At 33.4% G+C, this 20,347-nt stretch overlaps 4 protein-coding genes across 5 annotated transcripts; 2 read left to right on the top strand and 2 right to left on the bottom strand.

Annotated features, from left to right (window-relative positions):
• On the bottom strand, positions 1,066-2,382 carry LOC104762383 (HVA22-like protein b). The gene is made up of 5 exons (XM_010485659.2): positions 2,230-2,382; positions 2,113-2,139; positions 1,897-2,019; positions 1,438-1,672; positions 1,066-1,346 (listed from the first exon to the last, which is right to left on the bottom strand). Exons 1-5 carry the CDS (start codon positions 2,289-2,291, stop codon positions 1,287-1,289), a joined length of 507 nt encoding a protein of 168 aa, XP_010483961.1. The 5' UTR covers positions 2,292-2,382; the 3' UTR covers positions 1,066-1,286.
• On the top strand, positions 11,413-13,350 carry LOC104762382 (transcription factor MYB30-like). Its single transcript, XM_010485657.2, has 3 exons — positions 11,413-11,685; positions 11,973-12,102; positions 12,224-13,350. The coding sequence occupies exons 1-3, from the start codon at positions 11,553-11,555 to the stop codon at positions 13,029-13,031; spliced, it is 1,071 nt and encodes a 356-aa protein (XP_010483959.1). The 5' UTR covers positions 11,413-11,552; the 3' UTR covers positions 13,032-13,350.
• Positions 15,097-17,440, bottom strand: LOC104762381. 2 transcript variants are annotated; one of them, XM_010485656.2, is made up of 8 exons: positions 17,291-17,440; positions 16,547-16,892; positions 16,389-16,460; positions 16,195-16,259; positions 15,892-16,045; positions 15,723-15,812; positions 15,548-15,637; positions 15,097-15,434 (listed from the first exon to the last, which is right to left on the bottom strand). In XM_010485656.2, exons 2-8 carry the CDS (start codon positions 16,841-16,843, stop codon positions 15,297-15,299), a joined length of 906 nt encoding a protein of 301 aa, XP_010483958.1. In that variant the 5' UTR covers positions 16,844-16,892; positions 17,291-17,440; the 3' UTR covers positions 15,097-15,296. The 2 variants fall into 2 exon arrangements, with proteins under 2 accessions (XP_010483958.1, XP_010483957.1); XM_010485655.1 differs by having other exon boundaries at positions 17,295-17,440.
• On the top strand, positions 18,486-20,070 carry LOC104762379. Its single transcript, XM_010485654.2, has 2 exons — positions 18,486-18,880; positions 19,612-20,070. Exons 1-2 carry the CDS (start codon positions 18,584-18,586, stop codon positions 19,924-19,926), a joined length of 612 nt encoding a protein of 203 aa, XP_010483956.1. The 5' UTR covers positions 18,486-18,583; the 3' UTR covers positions 19,927-20,070.

The following is a 20,347-nucleotide window of genomic DNA, read 5'->3' as shown; positions in this document are numbered from 1 at the left end:
GCGAAGGAATTCAGATCTAAGCCACTTAGGCCTTAAGTTGAAGCCCTATACAAATACCACAGAACCGAAGCCACACAAGCCTAATGTTCCAGCAATTAGAGTCGCTGTACTGAAATCGAAGGGTTAGGAGAGTAGATCTGAAAATCGCCGCTCAATCGCCTCTTGTACGGAAACCCTAAAAATCGCCTCCATTCCTTTTCTTATCTTGTCTTTTTACTTACTAGTTTACTACTAGTAAGTAATAACATGGTATTATATTCATTTTTAAGGAAACATATAACACTACTTTCTTTCTTTTTTGTTACTTTTATGTTTTTTTTTTGGAGTTGTGTGCTGCATAAAATTAAATGTCTAATTTTAGTACGATATAATATGTAAGGTAGAAAATCAATTTCTTTTGTCAACAAATAGAAAAGAAAACCGTTTTAATATGACAAAAGAATTCGACATCAAATTATACATTTTTTTTGTTTTGTGAGGATGAAAAAGTAACCATTGTATTTATTTCCGTGACAGGGCTGCACATGTAAGAGAATTAAATAAGCTATGGTAACGTGGATAGAAACACGAATAAATCTTAGCTACTGCAACTAGTCGATTCTTATTTTCTCTTTACAGCTCTATGTCATTTTGGCTTTACCATTTCTGCTTGTTTCAAAGACCCTCTCACTTCTATGAACTATATTTATTCGAAGTGGACTCATGATCATTAGTATAAATATATGGAGCTTGGCACGGCATAATTACTCAAAAAAATATATAAATCCGTTGTGCCCGTGAGCTACGATACCAACACATCATTTCTGATCATATTTATCGGATAAAATAGTTAGCTTACTGCCATAGTTGTTCTAATTAATTGAGTTACATTTAACTAGTCCAGAGATATTTTAGTTTTCTAATATATTACACTGGCGGAGAGAGAAGGATCATGTATGTCATATGACATCCATGAATTTTTTTTCTTTTTCATATTAGCTTTTGTTAAAATAAATAATTTACCCTTCAAAAAACATATTGTTTTATTGACACCCCTCTGAAATTTTATTGAGACCCATGACTCAGTTTCATGGCGACCTGGCTCCGCCATATATATATATATGTTCTCTGATCTTATTACTACACGAATATATATAAATTATCTGCGCAGAAACTTTTATTTTGATATTAATACTCTCCTCAATAGTTGCAACAAACTTCATAAGACTCGGAAACTAAAAAGGAGAAAGAAAAAAAAAGTAAACGATACACACTAGTCACGATATTCAAGATACAACCAGCATGAACTAGTAGCTATAGGTGTCATCAAAGGCCGAGTGACCAACGTATTTTGCTGATGTATCCACCTGAAAAATGAAACAATATCAACAAACTGAGTCTCGGTGATCAAACATTCAGGTCTCAAACAGGGGTTTTGAAAGAGTTAAGAGGTCATACCGAGCTCACAATCTTCTCTTGAGGCGCACCGGAATCATTTGCCGGAGTAAATCTGCCAGCAGCTGCTCCTAAGTCACCGTCATCCTTCTTGGCTGGCACGTACCATACATTAACAGTATGTGGGCTTAAAAGGAATGAACGCACATAGTGCTCGTAGAGATAAGCAGCGCCGCTCAAGCCCGGTAAGACCAACCAACTTGTTAGGGCTAGCTTAGCGTAAGGATATAGTGGGATCCTGATCATACCATAAACTTTAGTTAGCTCGAAACCTGAAGCAACTTCAAAGCATCTTACATGGAATAATATCGGTTGACGAATCCAAGACACGATGATATATCACATGTTTTAAGACCCCCACGCTATACACCGATTAGAGACAAACATATATACAACCCGACTCTGTTTACACAAGTGGAAGCTTGCACATCAAGTAAGCTTTAGATTGTGTTTTAAATTTACCAATCGATGAGTCCGTAGAAAGTGAGCTCAAAGAGTTTGATAAGTGAATAGAGAGCCCAATACGTCAACCATTGCTTGTCGTCTCCATGAGTCCTCGACTCTATTGCTTTCACTGACGCGTATCTGTATAATAAACCAAAATATCAATAAGAAGAAGGGTATAAGACTTGACAGATTCTCAGATAAATAAACTAAAGATATCTGTATGAGACTTACAGAGGATAAACCAAGCTAATCACAGGTCTGCAGCACAACAAGAAAGAACAACTTAAGGGACAAAAATAAAACGAGAAAACTTCATAAAGAGGCTAAATATAACTTATTATAAGATACCCAGCGATGACATCGAAGTTCTTAAAGATGACTTTCACTAAACTTCCGATACCGGAACTCATCTTTGCTGCCGTCGAATTTTTTTCTTTCTTTTCTTATCTTTTTATCACTCTCTCACCACCGCCTTTTGAGTTTTCTTAGCTTTCTCTGTTTGTGCTTTTGGACGCAGACTAAAGTATATGAAGTGAGTAGGGCTTGGGAACACGTGTCCGTAACTATGAGAGGAGTCAAAGCGCAATTTAGCCACGTGGCTTGATCTGCAAGCTGAATAAGTGAAGCTGGTGGTAGTTTCCTGACCGTTCGATCATCAATCTCACATTTCTCTATTTCTCAATTCTCAGTAGTCAGTCCTGTCACCTTTGTGCTAACAAAAGTGTTTATTATATAAATAAAACTAAATCAATTTAAACTTACTCCAGTGCATTACCCACTAAGCTCGGCTACTCGGCAGATAATGACACAGAAGTAATTTATTTTGGTTTTGTGACGATTGTTAAGTTTGGGTAACAAAGTTCAAATGATTATACTAGAGCTAACAATTGAACATCCTTAAGAAGACTCTTCTCCAAGCAAGTATGAGATTGATGAACAAGGTTGTTTGACCAAACTATTAACACTTCCCCCTTTATCCCCCAGCTTGGTCTAATGTATAAAAAGTCACATGATTCAAGCAGTACTCAAGTCCAAAGAAGAAGAAGAAGAAGAAGAAGGAGAAAATGGATGAAGAAATTGAGAACAATGTGATACTCCTTATGAACAAGTCCTTGAAATTCTTAGGATTTTCAGGCAGATCTCTCTCTCCCGTCCCTAACTTCAATTTCTCAGTCAAAAGTTATGGATTGCTTGATGCTAAATCCTCTGTTTTCATATGTTAAACTCTGTTTTGGATTAGTTACAATGTACTAATTACTATTGGGCCTACAAATTTAGGAGCCTATATTTATAGACTTTGTTGTGTAATAAGGCCCAATTTTATGTGTTTGGTAGTTGGATACAGATTTTGAGTCCAACTAGAACAATATATTTTCAAGTTTGAGCAAATAAAATATGTAATTAATTTTATATTTTTGGATGTTTGAAATTCAGCTCAACAATTTCGAAAACTTGTTAGGTAACTTGGTTCTAGGAAGATCAGCTAGCGCAAATCAAATTAGTTTCATCGAAGATATTGTGCTAAAAGCTTTAAATTGTACATATGATATCATATAAAAAGATGTTTTGCAACATATTTTGCCGGTGTACAAAGCAGATTTGCAAATTATACAAAGTTTTTTTTTTTTTTTTTTGCTAAAAAGGATGTTTTGCCTGTGTTTTAACAAAAGTAACACGATGTTTATATGATATCATGTTGTTTATATGAATCACGTACTAAAACACTATACTCATCACTTGTTAATTTTTTAAAATTTAGGCCCCAATATAGTTTTTCCCATTATGAAAAAAAGAATTGCATAGTAGTAGAGTTGGTGGTGCAGGAGTTTAATCATTTGATTTTCATTAATATAGTTCTAATTCTCTTAATATTTTGAATTTTTTTATTGTTTTATCTCTTCAGAGGTTTTTTTCTTTTCTTTTCTTAGTTTTCTTATCTTAATCTCGTTACTCTTTACTAGCTGATAAAATTTATAGAGTTCATCTGTTTTACATTTTCTGGTATATTTCAAATTCTTATTTTGATGGATTTGAGAGTTTCATTCTTTAAATTTGTTGTTTGCGAATCCAATTTCGATTTATATTTGACGCTTACTTTACCTAAGGTTTTTGACTACGAGCTCAACCAAAATATAAGCTAACTCGAAAACAAACTTTAATTACCTAATTTTCTTGATGAGCCAAAACATTATCATATTTAGTTAGTGGGTATATATATATCTATAACGAAATTTACATTAAAAAGTATTAACACGCTAATTAAACCTACAAAAATCGCAGATTACTCTATGTATTTTAATTAATTTGAAACAAAACCCTAATTAACCGCGATGAAAAGTATTAACCGCGATAACCCTCTCTCTTGTCGGAACTTGAAATATATATCCAGGCCCTACTATCTCCATACCATAATGTGAACAAATTCAAATGAGAATTGACTTATACGTATTCATCGAGCTCATAACTGCAAAAAAATAGTCAACTATGAACCCCTCTACGATCATGCCACGTTCAAAATTCTATCGCGTATGACTTATGTCGATACTATATGGTCCCGCACAAAATGCCTCCCCATAATAATTATAAAATGACTCAATCGCCAATAATTTGTTATACTCTCTGGAAAATATGCATATAGTAATATCAAACTAAATCTGGAAAATACAATTAAATAATACACCGCCCAGTATGTATCAAGTAAACTGGAATTGAAAGATTTCGTACCTTAGAGATTATTGTTGTGATATTCAATAGCCGGTAACCACGTGTAGACGTCCACGGACCTTGTACAAGAAGCGTAGAAGCGTAAAGCGTTCGCAAATCATATCGTTTGAGCACCAAGATGAAGACGTGTGGCAGAGATCTAATTATATAAGTGGAGACCACAACGTTGTAATACGATAAAATATTGCTTTTAAGGTGGGACCTGCGACATACCTAATTCCTTTTTGAGAATTTTTCTTCTGTCGTCTTGTGTGGCTTTTGATATGTCCTGTCCTAGATCCTCGCTTTCCATATCCGGAGAAGGCAAGGTGGTTTGATCTCTACCGTACAACGTGTAATTCTTCCATGTCAGTAGATTACGTGGGAATTGAAACATTGCATCTGTGTATAAATTGGTGGCCTGAATCATGAATTCGAAGTTTCAAGAAAAATGATAGAAGAATTTAATTACCCCCGAAAAAATGATAGAACTATAGAAGAATGTATTGTTTACTATGTTCGTCATTGATTTTTTAGTTTGTATCATATCATGTGTTCTTTGGTATGCTGACTGGAAAAAAAATTCGGAAGGCAAATTCTGATATGTTTTTGTTCACACACGAATAGATTAAGACAAACAGTTGTCATACATGTGAAATCGAATTTTTTAGAGTTTTACAAACAACATCATGCTAATTTATTAATGTTTTGTTCTTTTGTGAAGGGGCAAAAAAAAACAATTCATGTAAATAAGATGGAAAGATTGGTATAGTAATAGAACTAAGCAAGCTAGCAAATCCAAAATCCGACCATTGATTCTAAATTTTCCAAGATATAATTACGGTTGTGTAAAAACAATTTATGCAAGTGTATATATTCGATATAGATCAGAGAAGATTTCAAATTATGCAAGTGACTGTTTTTAAAATAGCTAGATCCTTCATCATAAGTTTCTACGCCCGGCCGGTAACATTTGTTTGGATTACAATGGTTAATCTATTTGACCTGGGCCACTTTTAAGAAATGTAAACAGTAAGAAGTGTGCTCTGACCAAAAAAAAAAAAGTGTAGATAGTATGAAGTATGAACTAGTACGTCATTTTCAAACGGTTAAATATTAATTTGAGAAGTGGCATGATTTGTTTTACCTTGTTAAATTCGAAGTAATGCAAAACTGGTTAATTTTACTGATACGAAATGGACATTGGTGTTTGGTATTCAGACGAATATATACCAGGAAAATGCCGTTTTTTTCACATATACACATATATATATATATATATATGCGTGTGTGTGTGTTTACTTTACAATATCATATAGTTCGAAAATTTATTCAAAATCTAACCAACCAATCTGCTTCGTTGCATATATAGATCCTTCCTTAAAATGCGTACGTACCAATAATTTTCTCATCAAATTTTTAGTTATTTAAATTAACAACGTTAACTCTTACTATTGACGTGGTCAATCTTCACAAGCCGACATTGAAACTTTGAAAGTGATGATTCTAATATACCATATATACCCTCCGGAGAGGACAACATATATGCTATAAAAGTAGTTTAGACACGTTTAAGTCAAAATGTTTAGGTTTGATCATAAGATTTGGAAAATCAGATTACGATTCGTCGAGTTTTCTTTAAATGAATAAGTTTATGTTGGCATAGGCTTAGTGGCTTAGCTGAACCCAATAGTTAGAAACCCATGTGTATAGATTCACAATTATACGTACTCATCACACCCCAATATTTTTTAAAAAACTTTACAGAGGAATACCGTAATATATGTATATTACAAAACGTATTTTACAAAACGAACATACATTTTTGATGAAAACATTCTATTTACATTTCAAATAAGCCTTGGGGACTCAATAACCGGAACTAGATAAAAAAAAAGTTGTGGTTAATAATATATAGGCTCAACGAGTTGGTACATTGGATAAAATGTCGATGTGATATTCCAGTGTTTCACACTGAGTCACTGACTATCAATTCATTTTTTGGGATATATTTTCCTCTCTGTTTTGCAACATATGCTGCGTTAAGATTTTATTTTGTTTATTAGAAGAGTGTGATGGTTTGTAAAATTTGCTTTTAGAAAACAAAGAAATTAAGTATAAAATCCAAAAAAGTATCGTATGGCCGGCCAAAACCAGTATATTAAGATTTGGGTCCAGTAAAATCAGACACTGTGCATATAATATATGCAAGTGACTGCAAGCATCAGAAATTCCGGAAGAAAATAGTAATTATGAAGTCTCCAATCACAATGTAATAAAACTCTTGTTGGAGTTAATGTGTTTACCTATCTTTAATTAACCCGCAATTTGAAACCCTTCATTATAACATACTAATATAAACTAAAGTATTTCTTGATAAAAATATCGAATCTAGTTCTATGTATATTAGTTTAAGCAGACTAATTACTCCAAATTGCCAAAATTATCAAAGCTTTTAATGTTTGACTTGTGCTATCTTAAAACAGGAGATCCGTGACTTTTAAAAATCAGAGGATGCAACAAGTGGAACGGGAAAGTTTCTTACTTTCATAGGATTCCGATTGTGATTGTACACTTTGAATAGGTCAAAATAATTGTCGCATGTAGTAAATGTCTAAATGAGTAGTTTAAACAATATTTCCAGCTCGCATGCGCAATATAGGCGGTATATACACTTTTTTTTACAAAAGATAACATGTAACAAATCCATAAATTGAGTAAAAATTATTTAAGAAGTTAAGCATATAATTAAACTTTAAGTCTTTATTAGATATATACTATCTATAATGTAGTTTTCTTTCTATTTTTTCTTTGTAAATTTGAGAAACTCATATGCCTATTCGTACCGAAGGCAAAAACATGTTAAAGTTGTCTCCTCTCCGCATTAGATATTCAATCCCAAGACTTGGCCCAACTTACCTACAGTGTGTCTCTAAGTTCGACCGGTTAAGGTACGGATAGCCAATAAGAGAACACCCAGTTTGTAGTTACTTATCCGAAGTACACTATTACCACGTACACTACCATGCTTTAGTATTGCTTATGCTTATGTAAGAGTTGTTGTTCTCTTATTGGCTATTTGATTGATGGATGCATGGGTAAAATTGTTTTTTATAGGGAGATGTTAAGGTTAACGTTAAATAATTTGATAAGGTTTAAATGTTGAACAGTCTAAATGTATCCTAAAAATTTGCATATAGAAAGTTAGGAAGGGAGAAAGAAAAAAAATACTCTTGAAACTTTAATGTGGCGAAAAAGCACCGGCAAGATCACACAGTACGTCAAATAATAGTTGGACTTGCATCATTAGACGATGGGTACAATAATCTTTTTTTTTGGGTCAAATGGGTACAATAATCTATGTAACTGTAATTAGTTCATAAAAATAAAAATGGCTCCTGACTTTACTCTATGGATGCTGGCACGTGTCGCTACAGTCACATAAAACCCTTATTTTGGGGGTTTAAAATATTAAACCCTAAGTTTTGTTATTGATATTATAATTAAACCCTAGGTTAACCTAGCAATTATTTAATTACATAGCGTATAAAATAAGATATGATCGAAAGTTCGTCTACATCCAAAAGAGGACCATAGTCGTTGACTTGTCTCGTCCCATATTAATCTTCTGGAAACTATAGGAAGCATCATAGGAGCTTTCAAATTGACTGTAGAAAACAACAAAATTAGGAGCTCGATCGAAGATTAGTTTATCATTTATTACTATCGGAAACTGATTAAATTATAAATTAAAGTTAAGTTAATTTAAAAAAATGATACGCATAAATAATTAGTACTGTTATTCAAAATAAATAAATAATTAGTACTGTATAACTATCATTTTGGTCGCCCGTACCTTTTTTCCCGTTATATTGATAGTTTCAAAATCGTACAATGCTTAACCTTTTCTCCCCTAAAGGCAACTATAGTGAGTTTTGACTTAAACTTTTTTATTTTTTATCACAAAACTTTAAATTACACTTAAAACAGTGGAAAAGTAGGTTTAGTATCCTCTTCCTCGCATGTAAATTAGAATGTTCGGGCAGTAAAACCATGTTTTAAATAGGGAAAATTAAATAATAGTTTCCATTAGTTTTTTTGAAAAAACATATGCATTTATAATTAGCACTGTTTTATCAAATACTTCATTTTTTTTTGTTTCACATAGCAAAGTTTTTAAAATTTGTACAGTTCTATAAAATACTCAATATATGTTTCAAATAAGTACTATATAAGTAGGCCTCGATGGTCAATGTAAAGTTAATATGTGATGCGGATGATAAGTAAATAGTTATGGGCGATGCCTCCCAAAGGACCGAAATTATTTTTTCTCCATGAAACTTTAACTAGTTGTGGAAAATCATACTAATTTATGTAGTCATCATGATATAGTACGAAAGTGCATATATAAAAATATAAAGTATTTTCATTTATTTTAGAAGCTCATTGCACGTCGAAGAAATAATAATTTTAGAAGCTCAATGCACACAGCCACGACGTGCTTCGCAACATTCCTCTTGTTTCTTGCACAAGATCTGATTTATCAAAACATTTAGTAAACTCAAATTATCTGAGTTTTAAGCTTTTTATGTAGCAAAATGTATAATCCGCATACTAATAAATCAAAAAAAAAACACAAAATTACTGATTTAATCGAAAGGTTTATTGGGTAATATGTGAGTGGAAGTTTACCGTATTTTTACTGTAGACTGTAGACTATAGCCGCGCGAAAATTTTGTGAATTATTTAGTTTTCTAATTGGATTAAATATAAAGAGGAATTAGTTTCCGTAAAATTTTACTGTGAGAGTTAATACGAGCCTATGACCATAAAAAGTCAAATAGTGAATAGTAATTATATAATTTTTTCTTTATGTATATTAAAAAATAATTATAATGGTAAGCTTTATTTTCTAGTAATATATTATACAAATTTTTTTGTCAATATATTTAATTAGTAGGGATAAAACGGAAAATTTTACCAAACATATATATAAAAAAATACAAAACAATATTTATTTTGAAATAATATTCAAAATAAAAAATGAATAGAGTATTTGAAGTTTGCTCCGTGGTTTTAATTTTTGCTAGTGGGCATTTAATAAAGGGACATACACTAATTAAACTAATAAATAAAAAGATGCTCCATATTACCCCATAATCTATGGACTTTTGAGGGGTCAAACAATTCAATGGATGTATTCACAAAAATGGAGGTGACATTAAATTAGGGCTGCGTGGTGTAAGTTGCTAAAAATTTGGAAATCGATGAATTTATTATATTTTCTTACTATATTCATATCAGTATATACGTACTCTCTTATGCTTGTTAGAAGATCTTGCCGAATGCCGAATTGCCGAGACAGTTCACAGTTAAAGCTAAAACTCTTTGGGCAGTGTTTTTTTTTCTTTTCTTAATCAATGCGGTATTCAAGTGCAAAGTGAAATTTGAAAGCGGTAATTGTATCACGCAGACAAGCACCCCAAAAAGATAATTTAAATATTAGTATCAAAATATTTTATTTAGATTTAAGATAACTATCTATTTTAATAAGATTCCAACAAAAAAGGTTAGATGGAATTAGCACTTATGTAAACCGGATTAATAAGAATACTTCACGCCAAGAAAAATCAAATACTCTTGTGTATATTAATTCGGGCAGGCGCTGCTGCATAAATGGATTCACAGCAGTGTAAATACATAAAATACTTTCTCTTAAATAAAAAAAAACTTCTAAAAAAGCACATTCGCTATTATAAGATATTTATCTGATAAATAAAAAGATCACAAGAAAATCGAAATATTAGCCTTTTCGCTCCTTATATTTTGTCTTCTTTCGGTGCCACCTCTCTTCTCTCACACATCTTGCATTTATCAGCACCACACGGTTTTGAATGTCCGAACTGAGATATATTCAGTTAATATTATATATTCACCCATACATGAACTCATGCATATCGTGTATATATATTTATTTATTATGTTTATTTTGTCAAAACTCCGCAGATTCGCTGTAATATAAGTGTACGTGTGTAACTGATTTAAAACTCGATGGTTTAAACAAAACAGTTAAACCATATTCATTAGAGAAATTTTTACCCAATCTTTGAGATTGAGATGATAGATATGATCAACACGTATATGAGTCGAAGCATTTTTTCTTTTTTCGTTGACAAGGTTGATGCATTAAAATAAAATCATGGTAGCAAGTGTTTGCAATTGTTATTGTTATAAGTTAATACGAATCCGATTGTTCTTTTACGTGTTTGTATGTTTGCGTTTGACACATGTAAAAAGAACCAAGACTTGTAGTCTAGCTACTGTTGTGTAATAATTCGGATTCAAGCTTAAAATATCGTGCGAGGGATGATAATGAAATAGAGACAAAAACGCAAAAGCATAACTGGAAAGAGAGATATATTCGCGTTTTGTGTTGTGTTTGTTACTTTTAAATAAAAACACCAAAAGTATCATTATATGTCTTAGATTTTTTAATTACTAAACACAAACGTCAAAACAAAAGATTTGTTATTAGAAAAAACAAATATTTGTGTCTGAAACCGTGTAGTACTCCAAAGAAGGAGAGAGAGAGATAGAAGAAGAAGGCTGACTTTGGAGAGAAAGAGAGTAAATGCATTTTGCTGTCCATGTTGACTCTTTGAAAGCAAACCCAAAGCCAGCCTCTTCATTATTGTTGCTTTTCATTCCATTATCTTATTAAATTACTTACGAGTAATTAACTTAACTTTTTTTTTTTCCTCTCTCTTTCTCTCTCTCATCTTATCTTACTCACTTTTGCTATAAATATAACCAACATTTCTCTCCACTTCTGCAGACAAAAAAACCAAACCCATTTGGACTTTCTTTGTCTTAACCCTAATTTTTCCAAAGGTTTCTCCAACAAAGCCACAAAAATTAGCTTCTATCTTAAAATCTTATCAAAAATTTATCAATAGAAGGAGGAAAAAATGGGAAGACCACCTTGCTGTGAAAAGATTGGAGTGAAGAAAGGGCCATGGACACCAGAGGAAGACATCATCTTGGTTTCTTACATTCAAGAACACGGTCCTGGAAACTGGAGATCTGTCCCTACTAACACAGGTTTGTCTTCGTTTCTTGATCAGATTAACTAGTAAATTAGAAAATAAACTTTTGATCTACCTCTTAAAAAACCTTTTTTATGTAGTATTTTTTCTTGTACTTTTTACTAGGGGTTGTGATTTTTTTGTTCTCTGGCTTGGTTGGTATGAACATTTAATACTAGTGTAATAAATAGCCTATAAGTTATGTCACCAACTCTTTCGTCCACACATCTCTAGTTACCATTTAATCCCTTCTTCCTTAAATTATTTGGGGTTAAAATTAATATTTGTTCATTGGTGTTTTAGGACTGAGGAGATGTAGCAAGAGCTGCAGATTGAGATGGACTAATTATCTTCGACCCGGTATTAAGCGTGGAAATTTCACTGAGCACGAAGAGAAGACGATTGTTCATCTTCAAGCCCTTTTAGGCAACAGGTATATTTTAATGTACATGTTTTTGTCCAAAATGTTTCCTTTCTTGGGTATTTTTATGTATATGATAAAGATTCTTATCATAAGAATATAAGATCTAAATATGTTTTTTTTTCGTGTATAGATGGGCAGCCATAGCATCATACCTTCCTGAAAGGACAGACAATGATATAAAGAACTATTGGAACACCCACTTGAAGAAGAAGCTCAAGAAGATTAATGAATCTGGTGAAGAAGATAATGATGGTTTCTCTTCGTCAAACACTAGTTCACAAAAGCATAATCAAAGCACTAACAAAGGTCAATGGGAGAGAAGACTTCAGACAGATATCAACATGGCGAAACAAGCTCTTAGTGAAGCCTTGTCTTTGGACAAACCATCATCAAGTCTTTCTCCATCATCATCATCATCATTGCCGACACCAGTAATCACACCACAAAACACCCCTACCTTCTCATCAGCTTTGCTTGATCGTTGTTATGATCCACCCTCTTCTTCTTCCTCTACCACAACCACAACAATCACTACAAGCAACGCCACTAATCCATACCCATCAGGTGTATATGCGTCAAGTGCTGAGAACATCGCTCGATTGCTTCAAGATTTCATGAAAGACACACCAAAGGCTTTAACTCTATCATCCTCATCTCCGGTTTCAGAGACCGGACCACTCGCTGGTGCAGTATCGGAAGAAGGTGGAGAAGGGTTTGAACAAACTTTCTTCAGCTTCAATTCAATGGAAGAAACTCAAAATTTGACTCAGGAGACAAGGTTCTTCCATGATCAAGAGATCAAGCCGGAAATAACAATGGACCAAGATCATGGTTTAATATCACAAGGGTCTTTGTCTTTGTTGGAGAAATGGTTATTTGATGAGCAAAGCCACGACATGGTTGGTATGTCACTAGAAGGACAAGCTGCGATGTTCTAGAAGACTAGAATTATGCAAAGTGGGATCTTTTAAATTGAGGGCTTAATTAGTCATGGGTTATGACAAATAATATAGAGTTATAACCAATAATCTAGTATATGTTTATTATTGCATTAGGGTTTTAGAGTCTTTAGTAGCTAGCTTTTTAGCTCTACAACACTCTTTTTCCCTTTTGGTGATATAATCTTTCTCGTTTTCTATATATTAAAAATTGTATGTAGCAGAACGTAACACAAAGGGTTCATCATCTTTATAAATGTAATGTGTTGCACTTTGTGGCTCATATGATTATACAAATGTCTTATAATGTTTCTGATTATTCAAATCTTATATATAAACTTGAACACACAAAATTCGTCATTGTAAAGTTAGGTTAAGTAAATGATACAAAACTGATCTAATATCGATTGGTTTGATTAAGATCCGATATTAAATCAAGATATGTTCATATTCAATAGTTCGATCTTAGTTCCATCAATGTTGTATTGAAAACAGTAAAAAATGTTTGGTTTAGATTCAGTTGTATTGGTTCTAAATATTGAAAACAGTAAAACATTTCACTTATCGATCTTTAATTTTGTCCTTTCAAATCAATCATAATCCCGGAAGAAAAATGCCATTTAAGATTCCACCTACTGACTTAATTCCAACATTAATACATTTAATTATTTTAGCTATTTAATATTAATTGTGATAAGCCAATAAGCCAATAATGCCAAAATTAATATAATATCTTGCCAGATTATTTGTGATATTTTATTCTATATATTTCACATAAAGATAGCAGAGTTGTCAAACTTATTTTTTTAGTTCTAGTTATTATTACAGTATTGTTTTTCTAAAAATACAACAATTTTAGGAAAAGCAAATTTCACAAAATTCTTAGAAGCATTTCGAAAAGCTCTTGAATCTGAAATAAGTAGTAGAGTTTTTAGGAGTACTATTTTTGAATTGTTTTAATGGTAATGAATAATATATACTACTGTATAACATAAAGATAAGACATTTTAACATTTTTTTTATGAGCAATATTAGTTAGTATAATAATGCATATCATGATATTATGTTTGGCGTATCCCTCTAAACAAAATAAGGCATCCGTAATTCCAACCTATGATGTGTGAAATAAAAGTGTTAATTGGATAAATGAAAAGTATAACAACGTATGGAGCCGCAGAGATATATATCTGTATACGTAAACGATACACACACAGGCGTACAATAAATAGAAAGGAGGCAAAATCTAGTGGTGGAAACGAATTCTGAAAAATATAACAACAAAATTTAACCAAAAAAAAAATTAAAAAGAGTATTAAATGCTAACATGTGAAGAGCTTGACTCGTTGTGCCTGTGAAGCACAGTGAGCTACTATACGTTATGAGTTATTATGACTATACGAGTATTATTATTAGCCACCGAAAACTCCTTTTCTGATTCTAATTAATTAATTTTCACACACTCTTCAATCGTTGACTTGTTTGTTATTTGATTTCAAAACTGGACTCATTCATTCTTCAGCTCATATGTCAGTTATATTTCGGTGCAGTGTCGTCGTCTCTGTGAGTAAGACTTGAGGAACATCGAATCTTGAAAGTGTTCAAACTCAATTCATGTCAGCTTTTCACTTTTTATCTTCTTATGATTTTCCCATTGAATCTCTCGAGATTGATTTTTGTTTTTTTCTTTCTTTCATGCCTTATCGTAGTTAACTAATATTCTCATAAAACTTATTTTTTTGGGTGTCTGATGTCAAAATCCTCTCTGCTGGCATAAAGGAGTTCAACTAGTCGACGACGACTCTTCCTTCTCTGCTTGCTTGGTTGGGATTAAACAGAGTAAAGAAAGACTTTGTCAAAGAGGAAAAAGAAAAGACTTTTCATATTTGGGCCTCCAAATGGGTCCACTCGGTCCATAACAAGACAAAATGGGGCATAGCCCATCGTATCTTTTATCCAATTGCGCGAAATTTCGATAATTACCGTATTTACTACTATTTTCCATTTTCTTATGTATATTAAACAAAAATTAACAAGATAAATTAAACGAATTAAAAGCATAAACATAAATTTAAATATGTGAACAATTTTTTTTTTCTCGTCTGTAAAAAGATAGACAAAGAGAAACTTCTCTGGTCCTTTTTTAAAAATCTCAGTTGTGTGTGTTTGATTGGAGCAAGACCGGTAAGTTACACAAACAAACACACAAGAGCTACTATACAGACAGACAAAGACACAAATCTCATACCGGTGATTTGGAATATATACTCATTGAGGCGAAGCTTCAGGTTGGTGGTGTGGATTAGATATAAGCTCAGGTGCTACAGCAAAGTGTCGTTGTCCTCCACCGCCCCCACCGCTATGTAACATAAACGCTACTTCTGCAGCAGCCAGAGCAGCCGCTTCCTGATTTTCGCAACAAAAAAAAAAGCAAACAAACAAGAAAATCATTTACAAACATGACTTTTTAAGATACTACATAAGTGTTTGTGTTTTTTTTTCACAAAGATTTTATATACCTGTCTTTGTCTGCGACGTTGTAATATACTGATAGCCCAAGCCATGATGTAACACGGAAGGAGAAAACCGGCAGCACGAAGCATGAAAAGCTGGCAAAAACCAAAACAAAAAAATGTGTTATCACAAGAAAGCTAAAAAGGTAACAGCACTGCGAATAAGAGAGGGTTTACGTACAAAGAAGAAAGCTGACGGGTCATCTTCTTCATCGTCTGAGTTGTTGTTTGATAGGTTCAGCGCGTGTCGTAACAGTAAAAGCGCCATCAACTGCCATTTTTTAACTGCCAGTAAGTTTCTGTTTCAAAGTAAGAAATTAATGAATAAAAGATAAATGTGGTGGGCTTACTATAAGAGCAGCAGAGCGACAAAACGCAGCTCCGCTTGAGTTAGAATCAGCGTATTCATCATAGTCCGCGTCAAAGAAATGGCGTTCTGCAGCTGCCATTGCAAAAATGCGCGGGTCGTTCAAATCTAATGGAACACCATTAGCCCAATCTTCACTGCATAACACAGACACAACAACAACAAAAACAGTAGCATGAGTAATGTGGCTTCATTGAATATGATGAGATATAGCTATGTCTTTTAGGCTTTTAGCGTAATAGAGAATCTATAGTCCAGCTACTTAGATTCAGAAAAAAAACTTTACCCGATATCAATAACGGTATCATCAGCAGGAGGAGGCGGTGGAGCAGTGTATCCAGGTTGATAAGACTGTTTCCATCAAGAAGAAAAAAAACAGTTATAAACTTGGATTCAGGCAAACAAACTAATATATCCAAATACATTAGCAAATTAGTAAACTTGTAACCAAGAGATTGATGTTAGTGATTTTGAATTTACCTTATGGCATATTTCACAGGTTATGTCGCCTTTCTCATTACACCAACGTTGAACACACTTCCGATGTGCATACTATACACACACAAGAAAAACAAATTCATGAGAACTTATTTTAAAAGGGAAATATACCAACAAAAACAAAGAGATATGAGATTCACCTTCAAACTGCCACTACAAGAACAAGGTGACTCAAGGTTCTTAACGGAATCTTCCTCTTGGCAAATACGACATTCAACAGATTGGATAAGCGGTTCCTCTTCCTCGTCCACATCGTGCTGTTCCGTTGCTTCTACTTCCTTGGTCTTAAGATCCATAGCAGTAGACAGGCTTGTGCTGCCTTGAGCTCTAGAACTCTCTCCAGAAGATTCAATTGTTTCATTGGAGGATCTTCTCTCTGGATTTAACGTTTCAGGTGTTACGAGACGGTCGGTACATGAACTCAGATGATCAGCCATCTCTTCTCTAACACTTCTTAGCCTCAATGCGTAAAAAAAGAACGTTGACCTGTTCAAAAAAACCAAGAAAAACTCCAACATTCAAACGAAGGTTCTCATAAATCATAGAAGCAAAATGACCACAAATGTTTCGTTTTCAAGAAAAATAAAACCATTCCTCTGAAACCAAACATCACAAAATCAGCTCAGAGAAACAAACTCAATGGAAAAGATTAGGATCTGAGTTATACAAAGTCTTGGTCTCAAATTTTCCACACACAAAAACCTAATGGGAAAGCCCCAAACTTGAGAAACCAATTTCAACCATGAAAACGAAAGAGAGAGAGATACCATTCGATTCGATCACAATCTATTAGGAATCGAAACCCTAAAATCACAAAATCGAAATTCCCCCAATCCCAGAATCAAACAACCATTAACCCCTAAGAAAAAAAGAATATGATTTACCTACAGAAGAAATAAATATTCAGAATCGCAGGAAATTGAGGGAAAGAAGCACTCTTTCGATTTCTTGAAGGGGGGCAGAGCTCTCTCAATCAGACAAATGTGTTTTTCTTGTTTGGTGTTCGGTCTGAAATTTTTTTCAGATAAAGTAATTAAAAATCTTGAAGCGCGTGTACAGTATATACTACAGAAATACATCTATACATAGTACACCTATACAAAACAAAATACACAAACCGGAACTATGGAGGTTGACGGTTTGACACGGTAACGTGATTATCAGATTTTCCCAATTTTCTTTTATTTGTTTTTTTACTTTGTATCTGTCTTCTTGGTTCTTCTGAGATTTTTAGATAATACAACCATATCTTTACCTAAATTCAATAAAAGAATTTTAAATATTTTTAGAAATTCAAAGATTGAGGTGTTTGACTGTTGATAATATGGCAAGATTGACTAGAGTTAGAGATGCACCATTATATGATCTATTTTTTACTTCGAGAATTTTTAGTGTGTTTTTTTTTCAAGCAAAGCAAAAATAAAATTTCAATTGTCAAATATTGAGAAATTAAGAAGTTTCATTAATTTCAAGAGATTTAGTTTGACTTTGACATTTTCCTCTTTGGCAAAAATTGAGATTGAACCAAAAAGAAGTGAGGACGTCCAAAGTCTCCCAAGGTATCTCCATCCGACAAGATGAACACTCCAAAACGTTCTCTTTATTATAAAGTCTTTTTCGATTCCAAAATTATTCTTGTCGTATGTATTTTTAATGTTTATATAAACCAGACCATTTTTAAATAGCATCCAATAAGTAACTTATGATGGAAGTGGTCGAAAGACTTAATTCGTAAATTATGATATATTTTATGAGTTTTTCAGTCATGTTTACTTGGTCCACTGATCATAATCCAAATTTTATTAAACAAAAACAAACTGTAAACAACTTCTATTTTAAAAACAAAAAATTAATAGACGTAAAAGAACAAAATAAAATACTACTAAAGATAATAGTAAAAAATTACAAGTTACAACAGTGAAAATTCTGGGTTTTTATTTTTTTTTAATGTATAAGAAGATTCCAAAAATTGACGTTAAAAAAAAAAAATGCCAAAAACCAAATAGACTGAACCGGTTCGGTTCAATCAGAAACCGAAACCATATATATATATACATACCGCTTAGCCGCTTTTTTAGTAGGAGTCACTCACCCTAATCCCTTAAAGGCCTTAAACCCTAGAAATCGTAGAAACAGAAAGGGGGAGAAAACAAAAAAAAAGGCGGAAGCTTTACACAATGGCTGAGCAACAAGAGATCATCGATTCAGTGCCGGCTCAAGTGAACCCAGACACGAAAGTGGATATGGAAGTCGAAGCCGCGGCCCCAAAAGCCGAGAAGGTGGATGAGAAACGTGAGAGAGAGGAGACAGGGGAGGACGAGAACGGAGGTGAATCGAAGAAGCAGAAGGTTGGAGATGAAGAGAAGTCAGGTCCGGTCAAACTGGGTCCCAAGGAGTTTGTTACCTCTGTAGCGATGTTCGATTACTTTGTCAAGTTTATGCACTTTTGGCCAACTGATCTCGATGTTAATAAGGTAATAAACTTCTTCTTCTTTGTTTTTTTGCCTTTCTTGATTGCGAAAGTTTCAATTTTTAACAAAAGTTCATTCATGTGTTTTGAGTCCTAATCTTAGAAGTAGATTTGGTCACCATTGTTTTGAAGCGAACAAGAAGCTCTGATTAGGGATATTATTTTTTTCTGATGTGTTTTTCAATGAATATGTTCACATTCTTGCTCTGTAGTTGACAACTTTGGGATTGGTTCTGCTTTGTTGCTGTTATTTTGGCTATGATCACTGCTCAGTTCTTAGCTAGTGTATTGTGTCTCTGGATTGAGTTTGGAGTTAGATATTTCTTCTTTGGAATTATTGATTGTTTAGAATGATTGTGGATATTGGATTATGCAATGTGTTTAAGAGGATAAATTGAGGTATATGTACAACATCATGTTTGATTGTAAAGTTTAGACATCTTAGTGATTAGGTTCTTTGGCAGCTATTGCCACTCAAAAGTTCTTGGCAAATGTTTTGTGTTTCTTCATTGATTATATATGATTGTGGATTTTTGTTTGAATTTTGGAACTTTTGTGTTGTCTTAATGGTTAGAAGAATGGGATGACGTCAAATTTTTGAGGGCACAGAGTTGGCGTCAAGCATAGATAACTGATAAAACATTACATACTCGTGTGTAAATATTACAGTTTTGCAGTTTGTTTTGAGATTCTAACTCGTTGTACTGAATTTTGTTCTTGACTTTACGTTTTCAGTATGAGTACATGGTGCTGCTAGATCTGATCAAGAAGGGACATTCTGAGCCTGAAAAGAAGATTGGAGGAGGAGTCAAAACCTTCCAAGTCAGAACCCACCCGATGTGGAAAAGCCGATGCTTCTTTCTGGTTAGGGAAGACGATACTGCAGACGATTTCAGCTTCAGGAAGTGTGTTGACCAAATCCTCCCATTGCCTGAAAACATGAAGGCTCCTGGAGCTAACGGCAATGGACATGGCGGTGGTGGCCGTGGCGGAGGTGGAGGAAGAAGAGGCGGCCGGGGTGGTGGTAGAGGCGGAAGATTCAGAAGATAATTTTGCTGGATCTTTGATGCCGCCTTGTTTTAGAAGAAAATTTTGAAATTTTCAGATTTAGTTAAAAACATGGAAGTTATGATCTTGTCGAATGCTATTTGTATTTTGTTCGAGAAAAATTGTCAGTTATATGACTTATAATTATTGCTGAAGAAGAAGATGAGTCATCTTAGATGACGAATCTTGTCTCTTTTTTTCACAACATCAGAAGAAAACACAAGACGCTTCAATAAATTAAATTCAGAACAAAAACCCAAGACGCTTAAATTCTGGTATGTTTTCAAAACGTCTTAGACACCCGAAGAAGAACTGAAACTAATCAGAAACTGAAGCCGTATATCAAACCAATCTAATATAGACATATAGTACTAGACTAAAGTCCAGATTAAACACCTTTTGATAGCGTAATTAATGATAAGCA

The sequence above is a fragment of the Camelina sativa genome, chromosome 18 (assembly GCF_000633955.1).
Source record: "Camelina sativa cultivar DH55 chromosome 18, Cs, whole genome shotgun sequence".
Lineage (NCBI taxonomy): Eukaryota > Viridiplantae > Streptophyta > Magnoliopsida > Brassicales > Brassicaceae > Camelina > Camelina sativa.
Note: the sequence above shows the minus strand (reverse complement) of the source record. Positions and strands in the feature narration are given on the sequence as shown.

Coding starts and splice junctions, on each gene's coding strand:
- LOC104762381 (XM_010485656.2), bottom strand. CDS start 16,843: ATGGCTGATCATCTGAGTTCATGTACCGACCGTCTCGTAACACCTGAA. Junction 15,813..15,891: donor GTCGCTCTGCTGCTCTTATA/GTAAGCCCACCA, acceptor AAAAAATGGCAG/TTGATGGCGCTTTTACTGTT. Junction 15,435..15,547: donor AACGTCGCAGACAAAGACAG/GTATATAAAATC, acceptor TGCGAAAATCAG/GAAGCGGCTGCTCTGGCTGC.
- LOC104762382 (XM_010485657.2), top strand. CDS start 11,553: ATGGGAAGACCACCTTGCTGTGAAAAGATTGGAGTGAAGAAAGGGCCA. Junction 11,686..11,972: donor ATCTGTCCCTACTAACACAG/GTTTGTCTTCGT, acceptor TTGGTGTTTTAG/GACTGAGGAGATGTAGCAAG. Junction 12,103..12,223: donor CAAGCCCTTTTAGGCAACAG/GTATATTTTAAT, acceptor TTTCGTGTATAG/ATGGGCAGCCATAGCATCAT.
- LOC104762379 (XM_010485654.2), top strand. CDS start 18,584: ATGGCTGAGCAACAAGAGATCATCGATTCAGTGCCGGCTCAAGTGAAC. Junction 18,881..19,611: donor CTGATCTCGATGTTAATAAG/GTAATAAACTTC, acceptor TTACGTTTTCAG/TATGAGTACATGGTGCTGCT.
- LOC104762383 (XM_010485659.2), bottom strand. CDS start 2,291: ATGAGTTCCGGTATCGGAAGTTTAGTGAAAGTCATCTTTAAGAACTTC. Junction 2,140..2,229: donor AACTTCGATGTCATCGCTGG/GTATCTTATAAT, acceptor GTTGTGCTGCAG/ACCTGTGATTAGCTTGGTTT. Junction 2,020..2,112: donor ATTAGCTTGGTTTATCCTCT/GTAAGTCTCATA, acceptor TTTATTATACAG/ATACGCGTCAGTGAAAGCAA.